This window comes from Macaca fascicularis, chromosome 11 (assembly GCF_037993035.2).
Source record: "Macaca fascicularis isolate 582-1 chromosome 11, T2T-MFA8v1.1".
Lineage (NCBI taxonomy): Eukaryota > Metazoa > Chordata > Mammalia > Primates > Cercopithecidae > Macaca > Macaca fascicularis.
In genome coordinates this window covers 954,738-973,977 of record NC_088385.1, presented here as the reverse complement: position 1 = coordinate 973,977, position 19,240 = coordinate 954,738, and the positions used below count along the sequence as shown (strand labels likewise).

General features: G+C 56.0%; 2 protein-coding genes across 31 annotated transcripts in view; one reads left to right on the top strand and one right to left on the bottom strand.

The window, feature by feature from the left end:
* Positions 1-16,641, top strand: part of SLC6A12 (solute carrier family 6 member 12) — a 26,573-nt gene extending 9,932 nt beyond the window's left edge. For 9 of the 16 annotated variants that reach the window (XM_045364530.3, XM_074005997.1, XM_005569711.5 and 6 more), the window contains 13 exons: positions 367-501; positions 3,935-4,075; positions 4,962-5,049; positions 6,036-6,168; positions 7,918-8,052; positions 8,840-8,943; positions 9,304-9,428; positions 9,954-10,066; positions 10,687-10,824; positions 11,633-11,735; positions 13,572-13,672; positions 14,150-14,320; positions 15,530-16,641. In XM_045364530.3, coding sequence (XP_045220465.1) covers positions 367-501; positions 3,935-4,075; positions 4,962-5,049; positions 6,036-6,168; positions 7,918-8,052; positions 8,840-8,943; positions 9,304-9,428; positions 9,954-10,066; positions 10,687-10,824; positions 11,633-11,735; positions 13,572-13,672; positions 14,150-14,320; positions 15,530-15,673 — 1,631 coding nt within the window. In that variant the 3' untranslated portion in view covers positions 15,674-16,641. Of the gene's footprint in view, positions 1-366; positions 502-3,934; positions 4,076-4,961; positions 5,050-6,035; positions 6,169-7,917; positions 8,053-8,280; positions 8,613-8,839; positions 8,944-9,303; positions 9,429-9,953; positions 10,067-10,686; positions 10,825-11,632; positions 11,736-13,455; positions 13,673-14,149; positions 14,321-15,529 lie in introns of those variants that run through there. The other 7 variants (XR_012419831.1, XR_012419832.1, XR_006690340.3 and 4 more) reach the window with 2 other exon arrangements.
* Positions 12,926-19,240, bottom strand: LOC123567432 (uncharacterized). Of its 15 annotated transcripts, none has more exons than XM_065523522.2 (7): positions 19,162-19,240; positions 17,287-17,736; positions 16,979-17,001; positions 16,793-16,866; positions 16,410-16,494; positions 16,100-16,280; positions 12,926-15,099 (listed from the first exon to the last, which is right to left on the bottom strand). In XM_065523522.2, the coding sequence occupies exons 1-5, from the start codon at positions 19,173-19,175 to the stop codon at positions 16,480-16,482; spliced, it is 576 nt and encodes a 191-aa protein (XP_065379594.1). In that variant the 5' UTR covers positions 19,176-19,240; the 3' UTR covers positions 12,926-15,099; positions 16,100-16,280; positions 16,410-16,479. The 15 variants fall into 15 exon arrangements, 9 of the variants coding, with proteins under 9 accessions (XP_065379594.1, XP_073862103.1, XP_065379593.1 ...); XM_074006002.1 differs by having other exon boundaries at positions 12,926-15,068; XM_065523521.2 differs by lacking the exon at positions 16,100-16,280.

Below are 19,240 nucleotides of genomic sequence, written 5' to 3'. Positions count from 1 at the left end.
TCACAAGTTATACAGAAGCCATGTGTTTATTCCAAAAATAATCTATTGACTAGATTTGTAAAGTACACTAAGAAAATAAATAGTATATATATTAGAATTTCCACCTAAGTTTTTGTTAGTTCTCCTTCCAAGGTCTTTCTCATTCTGTGTAGGGTTCAGATCAGAACATTCCCACCTGCACCTGCCTAACACTCAGGACGGCAGGCAGACAGGAGGAAGCCGACTTGGGTCCCTGGGAGGTGTCAGGAGGGAGATTAAGAACAGGATGGTGGAGGGTGGGTTTGTTCGGGGGAGGGGAGGTCTGAAAGGATCCAGGCTGAGGACGAGCCTGGGTGTGGTTCAGCCCTGCCTCTCTCTTTTCTGCAGGAGCCTTCTTCATCCCCTACTTCATCTTCTTCTTTGTCTGCGGCATCCCCGTGTTCTTTCTGGAGGTAGCGCTGGGCCAGTACACCAGCCAAGGGAGTGTCACAGCCTGGAGGAAGATCTGCCCCCTCTTCCAGGGTATGTATCCTCCCCCACCTTCCTATTCATGGGCCCTCCACCTTGCCTGCATCCCCCCATTGTCTCTCCCTTCCTACCCACCCACTGCCTCACTCATCCGCTCACTCCCATCCTGCGCCAAGTGCAGAAGCAGGATCAGGCTTCACGGGCGGGTTGGAGAGAGGTGAGCCTGGTGAGGAAACACTGGCTCCCCAGCAAGCTGGGACTCTTACCACTGATTAGGGGGAGGTGGGCGAGGCCAGTTTGGTGCTGATGCCTTTCGGGGCAACCATGGGACCCCTGCAGGGGCAGAAGTGAGGGGCTGGAACCGAGTGAAGCTTGGCTTACTGTGGTTCCACTCACAGGTGCTGGGTGCTCCAGGGGTGCTGGGCCTCAGCCAGAACAGGTTCCCCCTGTTCTCCCTCCATCCCAGCAGCGGTAAATGTCCCGCTCAGCCGGGTCCTGTGCCTAGGTCCAAGCACGCTCAGGGACAGCACACGCAGGGCTGGCCTCTCCGGAACAAACAGAGCTTATGCGGGTGCCATGGTCAGGGTGAGCAAACGGAGCACTGGAATGCGAGAGAAGCAGATATCTTGGCTCTTTCCTTCTTTTCCAAGTCAGAGAGGCGCCAAGGCCGGGATCTCAGCGGGAGGTGTGTGCGCCGCGCTCTGCTGGTGGGAGGTCCGGGCTGCGCCACCCGCCCTCTGCCGGCCGCAGCGCCCGCCGCACTCCCCCTCCCCGGAGACGGCGCGTTCAGGCTCGGGGCTCGCCCTGCGCTCACCCGCCCCGCCACGGGCCGCACGGGGGCCGCTTCTCCCACTCGCCTCTCCCGGGTTCAGGCTCGGGGCTCGCCCTGCGCTCACCCGCCCCTGGGCCGCACGGGGGCCGCTTCTCCCACTCGCCTCTCCCGGGTTCAGGCTCGGGGCTCGCCCTGCGCTCACCCGCCCCGCCACGGGCCGCACGGGGGCCGCTTCTCCCACTCCCCTCTCCCGGGTTCAGGCTCGGGGCTCGCCCTGCGCTCACCCGCCCCTGGGCCGCACGGGGGCCGCTTCTCCCACTCGCCTCTCCCGGGTTCAGGCTCGGGGCTCGCCCTGCGCTCACCCGCCCCCGGGCCGCACGGGGGCCGCTTCTCCTCCCAGCGTCACTCCTGCTCTCTCGGAGATGGGGGCCGCCCTGCCCCTCTCCAGCTGGCCCCAGCAGAATCGCCGACCCCCGGGTCCGCTGAGTTCACGGGGCTGACCCAGGGCTGCGGGATGGGCCGGACGGCCGCGAGCACAGCGCGTTCCGCCTCGGCACAGTGGCCGCTTGTTTGTGTGTCTGTGTGTTTGTGTGTTTGTGTTTGGAGTCTGTGTGCGCGCTCTCAACGCCCCGCCCGCTCCCCGGAGACCCTCTGCCATCGGCGGGTCCCCTCCTGCGCAACCCCACGCCCACCCCCGCGGGGCCGCCCGGGCCGCCCCAGAACCCGTCCTTGCCACGGTGGGCTCGCCTGACCCCAGAGGAGCGGTTTTGTTCATAGTCAGCATTGATTTTTCAGCCAGGCTGTTCTGAAAGGTCCACAGTCCTTTATTAAGTAGTGAGCACTTCGGGAGGCTGAGGCAGGAGGATGGCCTGAGCCCAGGAGTTCGAGACCAGCCTGGGCAGCATAGTGAGACCCACCCCTTCTCTCGTCTCTACACAAAAATTTAAAAATTAGCCGGGTCTGTCTGTGGTCTCAGCTACACCGGAGGCTCAGATGGGAGGATCGCTTGAACCCAGGACTTGGAGGCTGCAGTGAGCTGAGATCACACCACTGAGCTCTAGCCTGGACCCCCCACCCTCTCTCTCTCTCTCTCTCCCTCTCTCTCTCTCTCTCTCTCACACACACACACACACAGTTACTGAGCATCAACTAAAGACTAAGAGAGAGCTAACCCAGCAGGAAACAGGCGGGGGTTCTCTCACAGGGGAAACCGGGCTCCAGCCCTTCTCCGCAGGACTCCCGAGCCACCTGGCAACATGTTGCTTTTAAAATGACTGTGGAAAAGATTCCACTTTGCAGACAGGGGTGCTGGGGAGGTGTGTGTAAGCCCTCCCTCTCTGCCCCCTCCCTCCCCAAGTATGCTGCCAGGAGACCAAGTGCATCCAGCTAACCACGAGGCTTCAGGACAAGTGTTAAAATAGCAGCGAGGTCTCCACCGTTGCTGGCGGTCTTGCTGCTGGCTGAGACGGCGCTCGTGCTGACTCAGGCTCCTAAGTTCCTGACACAGACCATTTCTCCCTTCCTCTCTGGTTTCTTTCTTTTGCTCTTATCCTGAGACCCCTCTGTCACCCAGGCTGGAGTGCAGTGGCATCATCTCGGCTCACTGCAACCTCTGCCTCCCGGGGTCAAGGGATTCTTGTGGCTCAGCCACCCAAGTAGCTGGGATTACAGGCATGTGCCACCACACCTGGCTAATTTTTGTATTTTTAGCAGAGGTTGGGTTTCACCATGTTGGCCAGGCTGGTCTCAAACTCCTGACCTCAAGTGACTCACCCGCCTTGGCCTCCCAAAGTGCTAGGATTATAGGTGCGAGACACATTCTTACCAAATTTTCCTACTTACTCCTTCCTTCTTCTGGCCCCTTTTCATTTTCCAACCAATACATGGTGGTTGTAGAAAAACTAGAAAATGCAGATAGCCGAAAAAAAAACAAAAACCCAGAAACTTGAAAATGTTATCTGAAATCCTACCACCTAGAGAATCACTTGTTAACTTTTGGGTGAAGATCCTTCCAGAGCTTTTCCCATGAAAAAAATATATATATACGTTCAAATACATATCACAAAAATGGGAAAATGCGTAGGGTAATGTCCTGTAACCTGCATTTCTTCCTTAGAAAAATACGCTGTGGGCCGGGTGCGGTGGCTCACGCCTGTAGTCTGAGGGACCAGGACTCCCAACCATTACCATCTGCTGTCCCTTGCATCACACCCACGGGCTCCTGCCCAAAGTTCCGTCCCCTGCCCAAAGTTCATACTTCCTCTGCTAGGGCACAGGTTATGTGCCTGTAATCCCAGCACTTTGGGAGGTCAGGAGTTCAAGACCAGCCTGGCCAACATGGTGAAACCCCGTCTCTACTAAAAATACAAAAACTAGTTGGGTGTGGTGGCACATGCCTGTAATCTCAGCTACTCAGGAGGCTGGGGCAGGAGAATTGCTTGAACCCGGGAGGTGGAGGTTCCAGTGAGCCGAGACCATGTCACTGCACTCTAGCCTGGGCAACAGAACAAGACTCCATCTCAAGAAAAAAAAAAAAAGAAAAGAAAAAAGAAAGAAAACTGTGCTGTGAATGGCTTCTCATGCCACTGGATAAACCCAGTGGTTCTCTTTGTGTAGCACCCAATACCCTTGTAACCTCAACTGGCAGCTTCTGTGTGACTTTTTTGCTAACATTGATCTCTCTTGTCCCTCCCCACCTCTCCCCCACTCTGGAAGGCATTGGTCTGGCGTCTGTGGTCATTGAGTCATATTTGAATATCTACTACATCATCATCCTTGCCTGGGCTCTCTTCTACCTGTTCAGCTCCTTCACCTCTGAGCTGCCCTGGACGACCTGCAGCAACGTTTGGAACACAGGTATCCATCATTTCAGCCCCTGGGATGTTGCCTGATAGGGGCTGGGCTGCGGCAGCTGGTGATGTCCAAGCAGCGATGGGGTGTATAGCGGAACTTGCCTCATAGCCAAGCCATGTGGGCTCCGGGGCCAGCTCTGCTCCTTGGCTCTCCTGGAGCCCTCAGGCCAGCCACTAGGACAAGTCAGTGTGGTTGGGAGAACCCAAAGGGAGTGTATTAAACAACTGCAAGGGTTATCACCACTTACTCACTTGTGCACTTAGCAAGCACTTACTGGACACCTACTGTGTGCTAAACATGGTGCCAAGGGGTGGAGATGGGTACAAGGCTGAGCAAAAGCAACAGGGACCCAGCCTTCACTGTGTTTACAGTCTGGTGGTGGAAACAGACAAATAAACACAACCACTACGAATTGTGATAGGTGAACGAAACTGCAGAAACCATAGAACAAGGGGAGGGAGACGTGTTATCTGAGGCCTGGAGTGAGAAAGAGCCCAGCATGTGAACAGCATTCCAAGCAGGGGGAAGAGCAGGCACAGGGCCTCAGTCCCTTGGTCTGTCAAGTGGAGAGACAGGAAGTCGGAACGGGCCAGTGGGGAGAATGCGTTCCATACCAGCTGCCTGTGAGAGGTCTGAGTAGATCTGAAGTCTGGACAGTGTCTGAGGTTGGCAGGGCAGCCAGGTAAGCAGCCAGATTCAGAGGGAACAAGAGCAGGGGGAGGAAGAGCTGGCTCTATGAGACTCCTTATGCTCTGGAGAGGGTGGGCTCCAAAAGAAGCTCTTGGGGCTAGGAGTGGTGAGGACCACTAGGCTGCAAGGCCAGAGGGCCAGGGGGACTAGGGTATGAGGGCCTCTCTCTCCATCTTGTCCCTAACCTTGTCCCCAACAGAGCACTGCGTGGACTTTCTGAACCACTCGGGAGCCGGCACAGTGACCCCATCTGAGAATTTTACCTCACCTGTCATGGAATTCTGGGAGTAGGTGCTGGGCCCATATGCCACATGTGAAGAGGCTCCAAGCAGAAGAAATTTGGATGTCTGAGCTGTGCAAGTCTGAATGTCTGGGGTGCAAGTTTAAGATTCTCTGTGTGCTTTCCAGCGCTTCCTCCCCCGCCCCACTCCAACCCCACACGTCGCTGAGGCAGGGGAGAACGCTCTCACATCTACCCACCTGGGTCCGCGCAGACTCACGTTTCTCCATCGTGTCCACCTTCACCCCCACATCCCTACCTCCACGCATATGTCTGCCCATACATGTCCGGTGGGGTGCTGGACACAGTCTTCACAGCCTTAGGCGAGCTGGGTGTGCATGTCTCTCCCCAGTGCCATGCTTGGTGGCATCATGCTGGTAGCTTGAAATCGCCCAAGGCGGGAGTGAGCACATCAAGACCTGGGCATACCCTCCGCTCACATACTCACCCTCTCACATGACAACTTACACCTTCACATTACCCGTGCCCACACTCGTCCACCTACATTCCCACGCAAGGCTGCCTGTACTCACACTGAGCTCACCCCCACGTGGGCACCACTGCCCTCACACATGAATGCCCTCGCAGTGCCGAACCCTCACACCCATGCACACAGTTCCAGCACCCCATCGCATGTTTAGACACTCACACACATTCAGCCCCTCCATGGGATACCCATGCCACTGGCCCATCAACCTGCATGCATAAATATTTACTCGCTAAATGCTCATGTGTACATTCCTCATCTCTCTCTCTCTCTCTCCATCTTTCTGTACAAGAAAAAAAATCCGGATGAGTTAGAAAGACAAAGATACGTATGGGATGATGGTAGAAGTTTGGTCTGCTAAACTTCCCCCAGGGGGTCAGGGAAGCCCTGGAATATGAGATCCATGGGGTCAGCTCTGAGAATCTGAGCATCAGGAGACTTGCTGACAGTTGAAAACTGCCCCCTTTAGCCTTTCCCCTCGTTACTTATTTTTCCCAATCCTCCAGGAGACGAGTTCTGAGCATCACCTCGGGTATCCATGACCTGGGCGCCCTGCGCTGGGAGCTGGCCCTGTGCCTCCTGCTCGCCTGGGTCATCTGCTATTTCTGCATCTGGAAGGGCGTCAAGTCCACAGGCAAGGTGAGGTGGTCTGCCTCCTGGGAAGCTCCCTGCGGCCCCCAGAGCTTTCGGGGACACTTGAGGGGGACCCTCTGGAGAACTGATTTCTTTCTCTTAAGAAACGAAGCTTCCTGCGCAGTGCAGGGGAGATGCGTGGTGAGAACAGGGGAAGTCACAGGAAGGCGGATCTTAGCTCTATGCAAGGAAAATCTTTCTTTTTCAATATGGCTTTAAAAATCCGGTTTCCATAAGAATATTCAGGGCAAATTCGAAACAGAAAAGTCCCGTTGTTTGAGCTAATCACTGCGCTGCCAGGTTGGCACTGAGAATCTCTGTTCACTTCTGCGGTGTTGCCTTCTGGTTTCTCTCATGCGTGCGTGTGTGTGTGTGTGTGTGTGTGTGTGTGTGTGTGTATCCATTATGTGTGGCTATGACATCATGAGGGTCACACGCTCTTGTGACTCACTTGTTGTTGTATTTAACACATAGCAAGATAATTTTGAGTTTGAATTAGCAAACAGAACTGTCTTTGAGGTGGGGAGTTTCCAGTCATCGAAGGGGTTCCCACCAAGGATGGGCAACGGTGGGCTTGTCACGTAGAGAGAATTCAGATTTGAGCATTATTTACAACCCAGAGAGCCGGAGACTATGCTTCGTGCCTTTTTAAAGCCAGGAATGGTTGGTAAACAGACTTCTCTGCTTGGCCGTACACTTAGTCTGTTCCCGCAGCAGCCTTTCCCCTCCCTGAATTGTGACAGGTTGGTCATAGTGATGATGAAAGTGGTCATCGAAAGCCGGGCGCGGTGGCTCACGCCTGTAATCCCAGCACTTTGGGAGGCTGAGACGGGCGGATCACGAGGTCAGGAGATCGAGACCATCCTGGCGAACACGGTGAAACCCTGTCTCTACTAAAAATACAAAAAATTAGCCGGGCGCGGTGGCAGCGCCTGTAGTCCCAGATACTCAGGAGGCTGAGGCAGGAGAATGGCGTGAACCTGGGAGGCGGAGCTTGCCGTGAGCTGAGATCCGGCCACTGCACTCCAGCCTGGGGCACAGAGCGAGACTCTGTCTCAAAAAAAAAAAAGTGGTCACCGTAGTGAGAACAGCGCAGACAGTGCCACTGCTGCCGCCCAGGGAAGGAAGGAGCTGCGTTTGCTGAGTGGCAGCATAGAACGCCCCGGAGCTCCGGCCACCACTGCTCCCCCAACCATTAGCCGGGAAAAGTGCAGTCTAACTTTCCCCACAGATCACTGTACAAATCTGGTCACCGTTCCCCTGGGTCGCCAGGGGGCAAGGAGAGAACAGCCAGGATAAGGGATTAAGAAAGACCCGATTCTGGACTTTAAATTAGTCTTTGCCTTGATTTTATCATTACACATTATATACATGTATGGAACTACCACTCTTTTTCATAAATATGTACAGATTATGTACATACGTACACGTTGACTAAAAATAAGAGGAAAAAAATGGTCTGGGAAGGTTATGGGCTGGAAGCCTGTACCTGCCTCCCTCCCTGTCTTCCTCCTCCCCTCCCCGCCCTTCCCGTGCCGACGTGCCTCTCACAGGATGTGTATCCCCACATCTGTGGGGAGCACGGACCCGTTGGAATGTGTAAAGGGAGGTGTGGAAAGTTTCCCGTGCTTAGCCCCTCTTAGCGGTCTCTGAGGCTGAGACTGAGCTCCATGTGACTCGCACTGCCTGTGGGGCGTGGCTGGAGGGCCACTGCGTCCCCACCAGGAGTGACCTTGGCCTGCCCCCCACCTCCAGGTGGTTTATTTCACAGCCACGTTTCCCTACCTGATGCTTGTCATTCTGCTGGTCCGAGGTGTTACCCTTCCCGGGGCCTACCAGGGCATCATCTATTACTTGAAGCCAGATTTGTTCCGCCTCAAGGACCCTCAGGTATGTACTGTGCCGGGACCACTTCCCCAGATGCCCTCCCCACCCAACCCGGTCTGTATTTTTGAAAGTCTTGTATTGCTTTTTCATTGGTTTAAAAGCAGTAGATGCCCACTGGAGAAAAATTAGAAAATATGGAAGAAAGCTATAAAAAAGAAACTAACAATCTCTTGTAATTCCACCACTCAAATATAACTTTTTTTCTTAAAAAAATTTTTTTTTCTTTCTTAGAGACAGGGTCGGGCTCTGTCCCCCAGGCTGGAGTGCAGTGGTGCCATCATAGCTCACTGCAGCCTCAACCTCTTGGGTTCAAGGCATCCTCTCGCCTCAGCCTCCCGAGCAGCTGGGACTACAGGCGTGAGCCATAGTTCCTGGGCATTTTATCTTGATATTTTGATGAAGCAGCCGCTTTGTCCCCAGGTCACAGCTGCTTAAGACACTATATATAGAGATCTTAGTTGAATGAGACAAGTGACTCCCAGCTGTGCCCTGCAGAGAGGCCTTGGGTGCAGCCATGGTTTGTAGATTCCCCTGAAGAAATTCAAGCAACACACATGTATTTGGTACTCACTAAGTGCCTACAGAACCAAACCGAAACTGGGCCCCACTGGGGAGGAGATCACCATGGAGACAGGAGGGCGTGCTCATGGAGACTTGGGACGCAGGAGGGAAGCGCTCAGGGAGCCCTGAAGGGCCAGGCTGGTGCTGCAGGGGATGGGTCTGGATCTCGGGTCACCCTGGCTCTGGGCCCTGGGGGCTTCCTCTGCCTCTTTCTTGGGGTTTTGTGTAGGTGTGGATGGATGCGGGCACCCAGATCTTCTTCTCCTTCGCCATCTGCCAGGGGTGCCTGACAGCCCTGGGCAGCTACAACAAGTACCACAACAACTGCTACAAGTGAGAACAGCGTGGGCCGGGGTGGGCGAAGGAGGGCTAGGGGCCTGGGGGTGGGCTCTGGACAAAGACCCATCATCTCTGGGCTCATTATAAGTTGTGTCAAACTGACCTGGTGGGTTCAGTTCCCAGACTAAGTGTCTTTCTTATTCTTTTTCTCTCTCACTTCTCTCTTTGTTGTCTGCCACCCAATTTTTGTCTTTTTCTTCCACTATCTTCTTCCCATCCTCTCTTCCCTTCCTCCCCTCCTCTGTGCCTCCCTTGCCTTCCCCTTCTCTCTCCTTGGTCCCCTCTCGCTGTCTTTTGCTCTCTCCTCCTCTCTTTTCCTCGTCGTTCCTATCCGCCCTTGCCCCACTCCCACAGGGACTGCGTCGCTCTCTGCTTCCTGAACAGTGCCACCAGCTTTGTGGCTGGGTTTGTTGTCTTCTCCATCCTGGGCTTCATGTCGCAAGAGCAGGGGGTGCCCATTTCTGAAGTGGCCGAGTCAGGTAGGTGCCACTTTGCTGTCTGGGGCCTGAGGGGAAAGAGAGTCAGAGAACACACTTCCCTCCTGTTGAAAGGCGTGAGTCCCAGAAGATGAGCAATATGATTTATTTATGGGTAATAGGATTTAATTTTAGCATCTGGGGCAGTGCTTAGCACAAAGCAGGGCTTCCATTACCATAGGAAAGAGGAGGGGGAGGATGATGGATGCTAGATGGACCAACACTGGATGGATGGAGGGAGGGATGGAGGGATGGATGGTTGGATGGATGGATGGATGGATGGATGGATAGATAGAGGGATGGTTGGATGAACGGTGTGCTTCCCAGGCCTGGAAAGAGAAGAATAGTGGATGGAATCACCCTATCCTCTTAAAGTGCGTGCACAGGTACACACAGGTACACACAGGTACACACAGGTACACGCAGGTACACGCAGGTACACACGCACACAGTGCTTAGAGAGGCGCCTCTTTCCCGAGGGCAGCGCATGCCCTGGAGTCCCCCCTGACTGTGCTGTGTGCCTGGCAGGTCCTGGGCTGGCCTTCATCGCCTTCCCCAAGGCTGTGACTATGATGCCCTTATCCCAGCTGTGGTCCTGCCTGTTCTTCATCATGCTCATATTCCTAGGGCTGGACAGCCAGGTACATCACTGCCGCCCGGCCTGCCCTGCCATGGTCACCCTCTTGCCAGCCTCTGCCTGTCCTGGCACTACTTTCCCCTCACTCCCACTCCCCTGACCATAAACTTGAGGCCCCCTCTGCTGTCCAGGGCTTTTCCTTGGGGCTGGGGGTGTGGCCCCAAGCCTGGAGACCCTCTGGTGTGAAGGGGCCATGGGGCTGGGGGTGTGGCCCCAAGCCTGGAGACCCTCTGGTGTGAAGGGGCCATGGGGCTGGGGGTGTGGCCCCAAGCCTGGAGACCCTCTGGTGTGAAGGGACCACTGGCTCTGTGCTCCCAGGCGTGGGCCTCGGCATGCATGGATGCTTCCTCCCAGATATTCCTTCAGCTTGAGCTGCCCAGTCCCAGCCCCCGAGCCCTGGGGACAGAACATATCCCCCCTCTAACCCTCACTGCTGAGACTCTGTCATGGAGTTGTAGTCAAGGGCGGGGCTGGCTCACCCCCGGGCACCCCCATTTCTTCCCTTTGTGCCGCTTCCTGCACCCCTGTGCATCAATGTGGATGAGCCAGGGGAAGCGGAGGCCAGGGCCGGTGGCCACCAGCTTGCCCCACACCCTCTCATCCAGTTCCCCTGCTGGCCCACAGTTTGTCTGTGTGGAGTGCCTGGTGACAGCCTCCGTAGACATGTTCCCCAGGCAGCTCCGGAAGAGCGGGCGGCGGGAGCTCCTCATCCTCACCATCGCCGTCACGTGCTACCTGATAGGGCTCTTCATGGTCACCGAGGTGAGCTGGGGCCGGTGGCCTGCAGGCCAGGCTCCCGGGGAGGGAGCCACGGGGGACACCGCTGACCCTTCTTAGAGCCTCACTTTTCTTACCTGCTGATGCGGGGTGCGGACGCCTGCCCTGCCTCTCCACAGTGAGGTTGTACGGACCACACGACCTGCATTTGTGAGGTCTTTTGGTTGCAGGTGACAGAACCAATACAGCTGGCTTAAGCAGAAAGGGGAACATGTTGGGTCAGGTTGCTGAAAACCCTAGAGATATTTGGGTTTCGGCGTGGTCGGATCCAGCTGCTCTTGTGACACTGTCAGGAGTGCTCATTGCTCTCCTGGGACTTCACTCAGAGGCAGGTTTTCCTCCGGGGGCGTTAGGGACGGATGCTGGGCTTCAGGCTTACCTGTCAGTGTCAGCCAACCCAGGGGGAAGGAGAGGCCCTTTCCTGAGAGTGTGGCAAGTGTCCAGGCTGTGACTCTTATTCAAGCCTGAGTGGGGAGAGAGGGACACCCCACTCTAAAAGGAACACAGAATGAGGGGGTGTCACTTTCCAGAAGCAGAGATGCTGGGCAGACGAAATGATGTGCGTCCACCACAGTCTCCCAGTGCCCTTGCAGATGTCAGAGGTTATTGTCCTGATGTTGATTGGGAGGCCTGAAGGCGGGGCAGGCAGGGCAAACTCCTTTTAGAGGCAAGGAATGGCGTCCCACGGGCCGGGCAGGAGGGCGCCCCACAGGGGCATTTCCCATCTCACCGATGGGCGGCGTGTGTCCCATCCCTGCACTGGCCATGCCCCAGCTCCACGCTCTCCCCACAGGGCGGGATGTACATCTTCCAGCTGTTTGACTACTATGCTTCCAGTGGCATATGCCTGCTGTTCCTCTCAGTGTTTGAAGTGGTCTGCATCAGCTGGGTGTACGGTGAGTGGGGTGGAGTGGGGTGGGCAAGCGGGGCGGGAGAAAGACCACCGAGGCCAGCCAGGGGCAGGCTCTGCCTGGGGGAGGCGGTTCTCTGGCCCTCTGGTTTCTGTCTGTCTTTGCGCTGTTGCCCTGCCTCTTGCTGGGACATTTACCTGTGGCTGGGAAGCCTGGCATTTTCATGGCAGCAGGCAGAGCTGTAATGATGACAAAATGGATTTCCTTCAACAGTGAGAGAATGATCAGTAACAGTGCACAGGGCACCGTGTCCTCGATATGGAGGTGGCCAGAGGCCCTTTGCCACTGGAAATCTTAGTCAGAAGGGATGTTTATCGCCACTTAGCCCAATCCTCCACAAACTCCCACACTGCCCTTCCAACAACTAGGGGATCACCCGGACTTTGTCTGAGTGCTTCCACGGACAGGGAGCTCATCCCTGTGTTTTCGAGAGGGTCTTTTCCGTTTACGCATTTCTTTCCTACACTGAGGTGAATTCTGCCTTTCACTGGCCCCCGCCGGCAGCCTGGCCCCTCAGACTGAGATCACTGCAACAGCCAGGTGGTGACTCTGTCCTACAACAGGACGGGGAGGAAACCCGATTTACTGAGCCAATGCGCGACTGCGTGCCAAACACTCTGCTGGCTGGTCTCACGCACTTATAATCTGTGCAGGGGGAGAGTGAGGCTCAGAGGGTTCAGCCTCTTGCCTAAGCTCACATAGCAAGCAGAGAAGCCGTCGTCATACCCCAGGTCCCTCTGGCTCCACTGCACCACGCTGGGGGAACACAGTGCCAGTGTCACAAGGCTCAGGGTAGAGGTCAAGTGGGGGCCACACAGTCGGGCCTCAGGAAAAGCCATGAGTAGTAAAGACTTTATTTTGCTACCCTAAGCCTTCCCACTTGGGTCCTTTCCTCTGCATGGAGATGTTCCTTCCTTCTCACCCCAGGCATCTGATGCCTTCCGATCTTCCCCAACTCCTTTTCAAAACTTCTTCTCCGAGAGGACCTGCTAAACTTGATCACAGCGGCTGTGAATGGCTGATAAGCCTTAACATGGTTCGCTCACCCGGCAATATCTGGCTTTCAACTTTGGCTTTTCACAGTCAAAGGAATGACTCTTTCATGGTGTGATTTCATGCATCAGGGATCAGTGGGAAGGTATTTTGGGTGGGAAGGTAGAGAGGCCCTCCAAGTATCTTTACCAGTCAGTGATTCTTTACTTAGAAGATTGGCTCTGCCCAGAACTTACAGCAAATGTGGAAACCTCAGGAATTAAACAGAACAAAATAAGGCCAGTCAATGTTTTCACCAAACACAAATTAACCTTCTTACCGTGCGTTTTTGGGAACTCAGAGGTGGTTCCTCCGGAGTCTGGAATCCAGACCACCGCTCTGTTCCCAGCAGCCCTCCAGCCCTCTGTGAGTTTTCTGTGACACGCTTGAACGGGGGAGCCTTGTCGTTTCGCTGTTTTGACTTGAACCAGTTTCATCTCTGCTACCCACGTAAACAGGCGTTTGTGTAAAACACCCCTCTCCTTTGTGGTTAGCGCAGTGGGGTCTCCGTCGTGAGACGGAGGCAAGAGACGGCACTGGCAAGAGACGGCAGCAGCAGTGCTTGGGGGCAGCCCCCGTCTGCGCCGCACTCCCTGCCTCGTGACTGGAATGCATCTCCTGCAGGGATGCAGGGTGTCAGGGAGGCGCGTCTCACTCATGTGCCTTGTTCCAGTTTCCCTGCACAGGGCGGGGGTGAGGGAAGAGCACAGAGCCAAGTGGGTCTCTCCCAAACACCGGGCAGCTGTTCTCACCCTCTGGCTCACACTCTCCCACACCACGTCTGCTCAGGGGCGGACCGTTTCTACGACAACATTGAGGACATGATTGGCTACCGGCCATGGCCCCTGGTGAAGATCTCCTGGCTCTTCCTCACCCCTGGACTTTGCCTGGTATGTGCCCACCCAGCTGCCGCTCCATTCCTTCCTGCCCCCAGAAGACTCCAGAGATGAGGGAAAGGATGGCTCCTTCCCCACCTGTCCCATCTACCGTGGGGCCTGGTCCATTTCCCGTTCTCTGTTGGCTTCCCTGCTCTTCTTTCCGGGCCATTTCATCCATCCATGAGTAGAACCTTATCCTACTTCCTGCTCCATCCCTTCCTCACAGTGCCTCCCCCTTCTACCTGATTTCTCAGTGGTTGGTCTCCTGTCTGTCTGTGCTTCTCTTCTGAGCCCCTCCCCCTTCGTATCACCTCCTGTCTCCATCTGTGACGGGAATGATGGTTGGTCTGGGATTTGCAGGGGCTTTTGCTCCTCCAGCTTACAGACGTGCTGCAGTGCACCTGACTTGTCCTCTGTCCTCGGCTGTGCGTAGCTGCAGGGAAGGTTTCAGTCTCTATGTCACCCATGGCTGCGCCTTCCTCCTCCCAGGCCACCTTCTTCTTCTCCTTGAGCAAGTACACCCCCCTCAAGTACAACAACGTCTACGTGTACCCGCCCTGGGGATACTCCATTGGCTGGTTCCTGGCTCTGTCCTCCATGGTCTGTGTCCCACTCTTCACCGTCATCACCCTCCTGAAGACTCAGGGTTCTTTCAAGAAGGTAGGTGGTGCGGGGGAGAGTGACCTCTTAAGGGAGGGCACTGAGAGAGGCTGGACGTGGGGCAGGACACACGGCTGGGGCCAGGGAGCAGACACATACTCTGTGGGGCAGCCCTTCAGTCTCACAGAATCTTAACGAGACAAACTTTGAAGGCCAGTCCAGTGGCTTTTCAGAAATGTTCTGAAAAGTTCTAGAGTCCTAGACCTGCAGAATCTGACCTCCTGTGGATGACCTGGGCAGGCTAACCAAGGGCAAACTGCTGAGAGGTTCAGGAGAAAACTAAGTCACAAACATGAATAGGAAGGTGCCCAGACACAGAAGGTTTACAGACTATAGGTTTCTTGCCCTCGGAAAACTGGTAACCAGCAAGCACAGTTCACTCCACACACAGGCTCCTGGCTTCTTTTCTTCCTGGGGACACACCCAAGAGGCTCCCTGTTTAGAGTTTGGGACATGTCCTCCTGGAAGGAGCTATAGCCAGTGACCCACAAAGGCAGAAATCTATCTTGCCTATAAATAATAGAAAACCCAATCTACAACAGTTTTAGCAAATAGGCTTATTTGTTTTTTACATTTCAAGAAGGTCAGAGATTAGGGCTGCCAGTATTTGGTTTGGCTGCTTAAAGAAGCCCGTAGGGACCAGACTTTTCCTGTATTTCTACACTTCCATCCTGAGCATGCTGTTTTTTCATCACCATGTTGATCACCTCATGGTCACAAGAAGGTTGTCATGATTCCGTGATCACATCTGCATTCGAGGCAAGAAGAAGGAGGTACCACTGATAAGAAGAAAAATAATAGATACTTATTGAGCACATAACAAAAGTAACAATCGGAAAACAAAAACAGATATTTATCAATCACCTACTCTGTGCCAAGCACTGTTCTGTGAGATGTGTTCTACTATTATTCCCAATTTACAGGTGAGAATATTGAGGGGATTAAATTAACAGAGGGGTTCCGTGAGTGACCTTAGACGGCACAGGTCGGTAGCAGGGCCAGAGCTGGAACCCAGGCAGTGCACACTCGTTCGCAGTCACGGTATTATTGCCTCCCCTCTCACCTCACATGGTTCATTCATTTACTCACGCACACGGTGAGGTGCTGGCCATGTGCTCCGCTCTGGGCTGGGCCCTGGGGATGCTCACACGAGGAACCTTGTGTGCCTCCCTCACCAACGGCTCCAATCCCTGCCTCTTCTCTCCACAGCGCCTATGTCAGCTCATCACCCCTGACTCCAGTCTGCCACAGCCCAAGCAACACCTCTACTTGGATGGCAGCGATGGCCGGGACTTTGGGCCCTCCCCAGCAAAGGAAGGACTGATAGCCGGGGAGAAGGAGACCCATTTGTAGGGTGTAGCCAGAGGTCAGGCGGCTCCTAAGCCGGGAACCTAGGTCAGGGCCACCCTCCATTCTCAGCGGACAGTCTCTGCCTCTGTCTCCTGCCACAGTCCTGCTGGGAACCTCTGGAGAGCCACAGGCACCCCCAGCTGGAGGCCAGACTCCTCTCCTGTGCTAGCTGGAGCAGCTCCTTCCCCTGTGCTGACAGCACTACCACTGGGACGTGCCATGTTGGGAGGCCATCCCTGTGGGACGGCACCATCGTTTTTATAAAGGGGGGTCTTTTTGGAGGCCACCATCTGATTGTAACGCCTCGAGTTCTGAGGAGTCCGCTGTGGGGGTGGCTCTTGTTGGAGCTTACTGCATTTGTACACGGGGAGAGGAGCTCTAACTGGAATGCGCACTGCCGTCCGATGTGGAGAGCCTGATGGGACATACCCTGTTGGAAGTGACACTGAGCAACTGCGCTGGATCGGAGGTTCCCTTAGGGTTCTTCCTTAGGCTTAACCACAGAGGCAAGCCTTCACACCCCGTCAGGCTGGAGTCTCCTCCGAGTCTCTCATGGCATCTCCAGCCCCCGCCCTAGTTCCACACTGTTCTTGCGGTGTTTCATCAGCTCCTGGAGCATTGGAATGGAGGGGGCTTAGGAGAGGATTCCTAGACTTCACAAACACATGGCACGCCTCCCGTACTGTGCATTCCACTGCCCAAGGCCGACATCGCTAACTGATCACAGACTCTTTCCCACCTCACAATCCTTCCGAATGCGCTCCAGGCAGCACCGTTTGGCATCCTGCTTCTAATGCAAACCGCTGACTTCATGGATGAAGAACCTGGAGACCAAAGAGACAAGGAGACTTTTTCAAGTTCACATGGCTTCTTGGGGGCCAGAGATATGACTAAAACCTTATCTCCTTTGCTCAGGCCAGTGTCTACCCATTAATCCCCCTGCCTTAGTTAACAAGTGTGTATGGATTGCCTGCCGTGTGTGCTGGTCTCCTTTGCTCCATTGCTGTTGAGCTTTGCCTCTTGGGGTGGGGGAAGAGAGGCCCCTCTGTTGGAGGTGGTGAGGAGCTCTCCCCAGACTAGTGCCCCTCCCCCTTGGTAATCCCGCCATCAGCCCATCATCACCTGGCCCGATGTCCTCCCAGATCCTTTTGTTCTTGTCCTTGTCACCTCTTCTTCCCCCACGGAATGCATGGAGTCTGCGAGAGTCTCCCAGTGAGCGGGTGTGGGGGTGCTCTCCTTAGCTGCCACACGTGGTTCCACCCCTTTCTCACCCACTCTCTTCCCACACCCCTACCAAATCCCACATACCTCTTCTCTGGCTGGAAGGCTGCCTGGAGGAGGAAGGCAGGGTTTGGAGAAGTTCAATGCTCTTGTGTTCGGAAGGGAAGGGAGGAGAGGGACTGGGGCTGGGGAGGGAATTTCGGGGCAGTTTCCGGGGACAAGGGAGCCCCCCAGGGTGAGGGGGATGATTGGTATATAGATGCCACCTGGAGCCCCCGCCCAGTGGCTGCGGGAAGATTCAGGTCTGGCTGGGGTGAGTCCCGTCCTCGACGGCCCTGTGCCATCTCAGGCACTCTTAGCTTCCCACCTGTTTCCCTCTGGACCGCTCTGCGCACCTGTGCTCTCGCTCCCTGGACCGGCTAGCGGGGAGACAACGAGGCCCAGGGCGCAGAGGTGGCGGCACCGGCTTCGGCCAGATGCTGTCAGTGATGAGGCCGCGTCTGGCGGAAAACGAGAGGCGAGGCCGGCGCAGCGCTGTCTGCGGCCGCGCGGGGGCAGAGGAGAGCCGCGCCCGTCCCCGCCGCCCGCCCCGCCGCCCGCCCCGGGCCCACAGCGCGCGCTCGCTCGTCCGGTCCTTCCCGCCGCCGCCTCCCCGCCTCCAAACGCCCTGGGGGGCTCGCCTGGGCTCCGGCTCCCGAGCCTCGCTCTCCGCGGACCACGCCGCCCTCTTGCAGATGCCCTCGCCCTGCGCCACTCGCCACCCTCTCGGCTGCCCCAGAACCCTGGCTGCAGCGTCCACCGCGCCTCCCTCCGTCGCTCCCTTCTCTGGATGAGTCCGAAGGGATCTGGACGGGGGTGGACGGAGGGAACAGGGGAGTGCGGGAAGGGACTTCGGGCCGACCTCGCGGTTCACAGGGATCCAGCCTAATGGCTCCACAACCTGGGCAAGGGGCGACTGGTTCGCTCTCCAGCCTGCCCGGAGCACCAGCACCGGTACAGGTGTGTGTGCGCGCCTGTGTGTGTGTGTGTGTGTGTGTGTGTGTGTGTGTGCGCGCCTGTGTGTGTGTGTGTGGTTGTGTGTAAGGGGCAGCTGTGGGGTCGTGATTTGGCTTTGCTTTCATCTCATCCCCTACGGTGTTTGAGTTGCAGACGGGTGGACAGAGGCCAAATCTGGCAGCTACCATTTGCTTGGCCAGTATCTGCAGCATAAGCCCTCAGGCACTCTCTAGTTTGCCACAGGCTCCCCAGTTCCTGTCACACCTGACTTTTTCACATATTCGCTTTTGCAGGCATTTGAATTCATAACCTGTGCCCTCGCGGAGGAAGTGAGAACCTTGGGCAGGGGAGGGAACAGGAGCCCTTGGCTGCGATGCAAGGGACAGCAGAGGGCAGTGGTCGGGAGTCCTGGTGCCTCACAAGGGGTGGTAGCAGGATGGCCACAGGCTCCAGCCTGCTCCTGTGTGGACCTCACACTCTTTGATGCTATTCATTAATCCTGGATCAAGTCCCTCTCCCGCATGGACTCTCCCGAAGAAGGGTAGTGGCTACCTCGAATTTCAGAGCCGCATCTCAAGTGGCAGGCCACGGCAGCGCCCACATGGCAGAGATACACCAAAGCTCAACTGTCTGGGGGCACAGTTGACCCAAGTCCCCAGTAGAGAGGCCCATGTGGAACCAAGGCCTCCCACCAACGGTCAACAGCAGCAGCTCGTTGCAAGGCGAAGACGCTGCCTAGAAGTGTATCCTCCCAGCTGGCCAAGGCTTCTAGTGGCAGCAGCCCTGGCTGAGATAGGGACTGCGGCCTCACCGAGGGCCTGAGCCAGAAATGCCCAGCCAAGTGGGTCCCGAATGCCTGACCCCAGTGGGAGGTGAGAAATGCATATGGTTGTTTTAAGTCGTGAGTTTTGGGGTGAGTTTTTTACATAGCAGTAGGTAACTAATACCCATCCTTGGGTCCAGCTGCTCGCAGTTCCTTGGCCTGGCTGACAGCGGCTGGTGGCTGCTGGTGGAAGGTCTCGGCTCCTCCCATGTGGGCTCTGTTGGGTTGAGTGTGCCCCTGGACAGTCGAGCTTCAGCGTGCACTCTAGCCTGTGGGTGCTGTTGCGGCCACTTCCCAGAGCGCAAGAGTCACCCTCTTTGAGGGTCAGGCGTGACCCCTGTTCAGAGGCGTCCCTCAGCCCCCCGGTTCCCTTCTGCCTGAGCCCCTGCCTCTCTCCCACAGCCTCACCTCCTTTGATCCCTCCAGAGCTCTCCCCTGACCCTGGGCTTACCCTCTCCTTGGCATGAGGAGGTGAAGACTGGCTGTCTCTGTCCCTGCCACCTCCGTGCTCACATGCCCAGCTTCCTGGC